General features: G+C 35.6%; 1 protein-coding gene across 1 annotated transcript; it reads left to right on the top strand.

Annotated features, from left to right (window-relative positions):
* The first annotated feature begins 1,240 nt into the window (after positions 1-1,240).
* Positions 1,241-2,904, top strand: LOC127095887 (uncharacterized). The gene is made up of 3 exons (XM_051034514.1): positions 1,241-1,289; positions 1,569-2,478; positions 2,652-2,904. Exons 1-3 carry the CDS (start codon positions 1,241-1,243, stop codon positions 2,902-2,904), a joined length of 1,212 nt encoding a protein of 403 aa, XP_050890471.1.
* The last annotated feature ends 4,735 nt before the right edge of the window (positions 2,905-7,639 follow it).

Below are 7,639 nucleotides of genomic sequence, written 5' to 3'. Positions count from 1 at the left end.
GAACACTTTTTCATTTGAAGCTCGGATCATGATGAATTTTGAGGTGGAACTTTGGGAAATCGAACATATTTGAAAATTTTCTAAGTCCCAAGTCAAATGTTCACTTCTTCCACCTTGAATAACTTTTTCCATGGACTTCAAATGAGAAAGGTTCCTTCATAAAAGTTATATATATTTCAAACCTCTTAAATTTGGTCTTAAATATGACCTCATTTGGATTTGGCATGAAGGAGGTATGCATTTTAGAAGTTGAGGAAAATCACTTGTTCAATGGTATTGGCCCAAAATAACCTATATTGTTTCCTCTTGGCACATGCATTTGCAAGTTGAATTTGAACTTTGCCCAAACATAAAAGTTTAATTAGACATATTTAATTTTATCATGGAACTTTAATGGATTTCATCTCATAGAAATTTAGCAAGTTATGGTCTTGGGAAGTTGACCTCCAAAGTAGGGTTCAGACAAAATGACCTATAATATTTCACCATAAAAAATGACTTTCCAAGAAAAAATAGCTCTTGACTTCAACATGAAAATTGTTTGGAATGTAATCTTGAGTAACGTTTCTCTTGGAATAATTTTCATATGACAAAAATTGTAGGAGATAGGGTCTAGGGAATCCCAGTTTTGCCTAGTTGACTTTCTCTGGTCAACCACCATGAACCATCTTGCTAGCTTGACATTCTCTTGAATTTTATGACTCATAGAGGATCATATATGCTTGAAATGATGTATAATAAAATATCCCTTCAAATATTTGATCAATTTTTGAATAAACTTGTTAAAGAAGTCACACAAGATACCCAGATGAATTAAGGTTTCCAAGGCAAACAAACTTCAAACTCTTGATGATTTCTTGACCAAAATGATATGTGAAGAACATGGGGATCCATATATGATGTCTAGGGACAATTTGAACCAATTATTGATTGTGCTCCTTGCATTGAGGGTCTCAAATCCTAGATGTGAGCTTGATAGAGCATAGGTGAGCATACACACTACCTACAAAAGCAACAAACTATACATTGACATGTTTTTGGTATTTTGGTTAGTAAATAATGAAAAACAAAGTATGATGCAATCAAGATGTGCTTAGTGATATCTCCCAATGCAAACCCAAGGAAAGAGGGGTAAGGAGGATGCCAAGGTGTGATCATAATGCCAATGCATATGATGAAATAGCATGAGGGATCTTAGGGCCAAAATTGGGGTCTTAAAGACTTTACTGAAATGGTGAATATGGGTTTGAGGTTAGAAGAAGGTGTTCGTGAAGGACGGTTGAAAGAAGGTAATCCATCTGATGGTTCCAGAAAGTATGGGAATGGGTTACCCAAGAAGAAGGAACACGATGAAAACGCTATCTAGCAAGAGAGACAAAGAAGGTTTCCGAGGAACAACAAACGTCATCAGCACATGGCGTCTATAACTCCAGTAATACATGATGCTCCAGTTGCTCAAGCAGCACCGATTTATCAACCGCGTTTCTAACAACACACGAATCAACCGAATCAAAAAAATCGTACCCAGCGAGATGTACAGTTTCACCCGATTCTAGTGACTTATGTAGAGTTGTTTTCGGCTTTAATCTTGAAGAATTTGGTGCAAACCAAAACTCCACCAACTATTCCAAAAGAACTTCCATGGTGGTATAAAGCTGATCAACATTGTGCACTCCACCAAGGAGAACCTGACCATGATATTGAGAATTGTTTCTCCTTGAAAGCTAAGGTAAGAAGGTTAATGCAAAGTGGTATTTTGTCATTTGAAGATTCCAATCCCAATGTACAAGTTAATCCGCTGCCCAAGCATGGCAATACAACTGTGAATATGGTCGAAGGATGTCCTGGGAAGTACCGAGTTTTTAACGTCAATTTAATCAGAAGATCCTTGGTTGAAATGCATGCAACTTTATATGAACTAAGATATTATGAGCATGGCCATGCTTCTTGCCAAGTTTGTTCCAGAGATCCTCGAGGATGTGTCGTTGTGAAAAGAGACTTGCAAGAGATGTTGGATCAGAATCTTATTCAGGTTACGAGGGACAGAAATGAAGATGAGCATGAGGTGAACGTCATAGTTCCTCGTTTTAATCTCCCAGAACCTGTTGTGATTACATATGATGGTCAAAATACTACTATTTCTCCATTGTTCATTCGTATGGCGGACTCAACGCCTTACGAGTCTGATAAAGTTATGTCTTACAAGTATAATGCTACTATGATAGAAGACGACAAAGAAGTGTCTATTCTTTATTTTCCGTTTGTGGTGAACATTGTCGATGTAAGTGGTGTGACCCAAAGCGGTAGGATATTTGTTGTTGTATCTCATAAAAGGACCGAAGATGTGGTGATAGAGAAATCAAGTTTAGAGAAAACTCCCGTTGTACAAGTCGGCCAATCTAGTGTTATGAATCAGAATGCTGATAAAGATGAAGTGCTGAAATTGATCAAGAAGAGTGATTTCAATGTGGTAGACCAGTTATTGCATACTTCATCCAAGACATCCGTGTTATCCCTACTGATGAGTTTGAAAGCGCACCGAGAAGCTTTGCAGAAGGTCCTAGAGGAAGCTATGTGGACCATGACGTGACGATTGATCAATTTGATGGCATTGTGGCCAATATTACTGCATGTAACAATTTGAGCTTCAGTGATGAAGAACTTCCCGAGCAGGGAAAGAATCACAATTTGGCCCTGCATATATCTATGAACTGTCAAGAAGATGCTTTATCCAATGTGTTGGTGGATATTAGATCCTCTTTGAATGTTCTGCCTAAGTCGACATTGTCTAAACTTGCTTACCAAGGTGCTCCTATGAGGTTCAGTGGAGTTGTTGTAAAAGCCTTTGATGGCTCGAGAAAGACTATAATTGGGGAAGTTGATCTCCCAATAAAGATAGGTTAGTGCTTATTTCAAATCATTTTTCAAGTGATGGATATTCATCCCTCCTAGAGTTGTCTCTTAGGACGTCCTTGGATTCATGAGGCTGGGGAAGTTACATTAATTCTACATCAAAAACTGAAGTTTGTGAAGAACGGGAAAATGGTGATTGTGGGTGGCGAGCAAACCATGTCAGTGAGTCATCTCTCTTCATTTTCCTGTATTGATGTTGACAAAGCTGAGGGGACATTGTTTCAAGCTCTTTCTGTTGATAATATGTATGTTAAGAAAAAGGATGAATCCATGTCATCCTTAAAAGATGCCCAGTTTGTGGTAGAGAATGGTCAATCTTCCAAGTGGGGACAAATTCTTGAGCTTGCTGAAAATAAGAATAGAGTTGGTTTGGGTTTTTCACCTGGTACAACCCGAAGAGATCTAAAGTTAATTCAAGAAGTGTTTTACAGTGTTGATTCATTCTAAAGATCAATTTGCTGCTGCAATCTTAAAAGACGATGAAGAGCAAGGCATGCCAGACTTTGTGATGCACGGATCGACGTGCTAGAATTAGATTGCTATTAATGTTCCTATTTTTATCCACTTTTCAAAGTAATATGTTTGCTTTCTTTTATTTTCAAAATCCTTTCACTATGCCCAAGGTGAAAGTGAATCTATGTGGGCATCGTTTCAAATTTTATTATCATTAATAAAATGTTATTTCGTTTATCCATATTATGTTTTTCCTTTTTGCATATTCTGGAAAATGGTAACATCAAAAAATCCAAAATAAAATAATCATTTTTATATCTATATCACAATGTGCATTTATTTGTTTATATTCTTAAATCAAGCATAAAATCATTGTGCAGATTAATTGTTAAACCCATTGAAAACAATGACCCCGTGCCCTCTCCCAACTTTGAATTTCATGTGTTCAAAATGGAAGAAGAGGATGACGAAGAGATTCCCGATGAGATTTCTCGGTTTCTTAAGCACAAAAAGAAGACCATTTAGCCTCATAAAGAGTCGTTGGAAGTGATTAATCGGGGTTCCGAAGATAACACGAAGGAAGTCAAGATTAGGGCACTGCTTTGTCCAAATGTTAAGAAGAGGATGGTATATCTTCATAGAGATTATGTGGATGTATTTGCTTGGTCTTATCAAGATATGTCAGGTCTTGGTACCGATATTGTGGAGCATAGATTATCGTTAAAACCAGAGTGTATGTCGGTTAAGTAAAAGTTGAGAAGAACTTACCTTGATATGGTGTAGCGGTAAATTCATGACCATCAAGCTATAGATAAAATTGACGTCAATAAAACCAGAGTCGCCACCACGCTTTTATTGTTTCCAAAGGAAAAGGGAAAAGTACGAACAAAACCCAAAGATAAGAAGTTTTCAAATCAAAACTAATAAAATGCCAGAGATTGCAGGTAAGAGGGTTGGTTACACAGAGGGAAGGTGTTAGCACCCAAAGTGTCCTAGGGAGCCTTTTTTTATGTGTGAATATGTGTTTGGTATAAAAGATGTTTGAGAAAAAACTAGAGTGTAGGGATGAGAAAAGAATTCATTGATTATATTTTTTTGTTTGACAAGACCTCCGGTCTTGTGCCTACGTACCAACATAAAAATGAGGGATCAAAACCTCGTAGTTCGTGGTAAAAATTTCAAATGAGTTGGTGCGTTGCTTTTAAGAAAAGTTAATAAGAGAAGGCACAAAGGGCCAAAAGTTTAAATTGAGTTGTTAGTTCTTTTTGTCTTTTGAAATTTCAAGTCAATATGATTAAGTTTATTTACAAATTTGATTTAAGAAAGAGTTTGAAAATTCAATGGCATAAGGCCAAAGTTTCTAATTATTAAAACAAAGTCTAAGTTTAAAATCACAAGCAAAGAAAGTTTTTGAAAAGGGGGAGAGATTTTGAAATTTAAGAAGTGGGAAGAGATGAAGAGGCTATCCTAAGCACAAATTTAAAAGTTAAGAGTTGAAAAGATTTGACCAATGGGATGCAATCCAACAGACAAGAATGTCATATAGAACCCCATTTTTCTTTGGACTTTAATCAAGCAATGATCAATAAGTAATGAGTAATATCCAAACATCATGAAGATCAAGGCATCAAATAAAGATAGCCACATCCAAGCAAGCAAATCCAATAGCTAGCAATCTTCATTGTCTTTCAATGTATCAGATGAAATATTCCTTGATCAACTTAGAATAAAACATCAGACACAAGATCAAAATAACAAATAAGCACAGAGACAGGGTAGTAGGTGAACCCAAGAAATTCCCAAGGCTTGCATCAGATGAAGGCATAATTCACAATATCTCAGTTTCAAAATGTTGGCATTGGCCAAGTCCTTTTAGCACAGGGAATGTTGCATAATCCTAAGTCCAAAAGTTCAGATCAAGTTCAATAGTCCACCTGATGTTTTTTAGGGTTTTTCTTGTTATTAAGTATTTTAAGGTCCTTAGACCACAAACAAAACCAAAACACACAAACACAATATATACAATCCCAAGATATGGATCAAATGAGAAAAGTGAAAAATGACATAATCATAAACAAGTCATATGAAATGTAAATGGAAATGAATGATAAATGACTGAAATTTAAATTGCATAATAGTAAATGACTTGAAAGTAAAGAAATATTAACAAGAGTTAGTCAAATGTTAGTCAAAAGTTAGTCAAGTGTTAGTGGTGGTTTTTAATTGATTAAGTCATTCTTTGGAGAACACTCAACCACTCATTCATAAGTATGAATCCTTAAACCAAGACATCTTCCATGAGAAGGGCTCCAACTTGGATAATTCAACAAGTATGCCACTAGCTCCCATGAAAGGAAAAAATGTCAAGTCTCCACACAATGCCATGAAGAATGGGAGACTTACAATCTCTTTACTAGAATGCTATGTCTTAAGGTTCAAATTTAGCTCTATGCTAAGCAATCGTAATTGGACTTATGTAGAAGTCACAACTATCTGAGGTCCGGCAATAAAAATATAGGTGTTAATGCATGTTAGAGGTTTGGTATAAAGAACCAAACTCCTAAAACATACCACACACTAAAAGAAAAGTCAAGAGGGAGTGACTTATCTCAGTCATACTTGTACTGATTCATCTGACACAAGGTCATTGATGAATCAATTAGCCTTTAGATATTAGAGATTTCATTTGTCAAATGAGGGAATGGGAAAGAATAGGGATGAAGATGAAGAGGGAGGGTGAGATAGAAACACAAATTGATCATGTGAGGGCTTTCATCAAATCAAAACCATCCATTCATTTTGGGAGATGAAATATACATTTCATCAATCCCCTAAATCCAATGGTTTTGATCCAACAAAAGTCAAATCAACCATAACCAACGCTAAAACAGAAAGTCAAACATTACAAGACCATAAAAATGGCCCAACAATATTTTGAAACATTTAATCAATTAAAAATCAATTTAAAAATGAATTAAAATACATTTTAATTTGGTTAAAACCTAAAATCCCTTCAAAACACCAAATAAATGACCAAGTGATTTATCCTAGGTCAAAGGACCTTAGACAAAAAATTTCACTATTTTTGAAAAGTCAGAAGTATTTTTAAACAATTAAAAATATACACAAAAACATTTAATTCATGAAAAATACCAAAATTAATCCAAAAAATAAGTTTAATTCAAAATATGGAATAAGAAAAATATGTAAATATTTTTGGTGAAAGTCCCATATTTTTTGGATTAAAAATGAAATTAATATGAATTAAACAAAATAAATGGATTAAATGAAAAATCAGAAAATAAAAAGAAATTAAAAAAAAACAAGGGCCATCAGATCTCTCTCATTAATTGAGCTGGCGAAACTGATGGCCACGCGCACGCTGTCCATGATGGACCAAGTCAAACGCGTTGCAAAGCTGGTAATCAAAATGTACGCTCAAGATTAAAACGTTGGAACCAGATCAAATGGCTTGGACATTGCCAATGCACCACCGGAGCCCTAGCTCCGGTCATCTTCTCTGGTGGACCTAATCGGACAGGTCCACCCTCAACCAAATGAAAAATTAAAAATGAGTATATTTTTTTGAAGGAAAAATGCTCAAGAGCACGAATCTGACCTCCATTTCTTCCAATTCCAAGTATATAGAAAGATACATGGATTTGAAATTTGAGGTTCATGATCTGAGTTGCTTCGATTTTACCTCAAAGCAACTCAATCTTGTTGCCTACATTGGTAGGACTTCAGCCAACCAAAAATCAAAGAGAATGGTGTAGAATTGAGAGAAAATCGAAGGCTCAAAGTTTCTGAAAAATCAGCTTCGGGTAGCTTCAAATTGGATTGATCTCGATCTGAATTTGCTTGATTCTTCCTCCTCTTGCTTGCAGTGATCAATTGAGATGAAAAAGGCTATGAATCCTTGGAGTTTGAACTTCAAAACAAAAGGTGAAATTCAAACTCGATTTTAAAGAAATCTTCAAGGAATTCTCTGGTGTGAGATTTTGGGTTCTCTCGACAAATCTTAGGCAAGGTGTGTGTGTCATTTCTGAGGCAATGAGCTTGTTTAAATAGGCAATAGGATTCCTTTTTGCACCCTTTGAAAATTTTCCAAAATTAGCAAGTTGGTACATGGATGCATGGGCAATGATTTGGGCCCAATTCATGATGTAATTACATTACAATTTGTGTATAATTGATCCTGAAATGATAACATGTAAGCATGCAAAAGGAAATGGACAATTGAATTCAAATCTTGCCAAAACAAACATATGAA

The sequence above is a fragment of the Lathyrus oleraceus genome, chromosome 6, assembly GCF_024323335.1.
Source record: "Lathyrus oleraceus cultivar Zhongwan6 chromosome 6, CAAS_Psat_ZW6_1.0, whole genome shotgun sequence".
NCBI lineage: Eukaryota > Viridiplantae > Streptophyta > Magnoliopsida > Fabales > Fabaceae > Lathyrus > Lathyrus oleraceus.
Note: the sequence above shows the minus strand (reverse complement) of the source record. Positions and strands in the feature narration are given on the sequence as shown.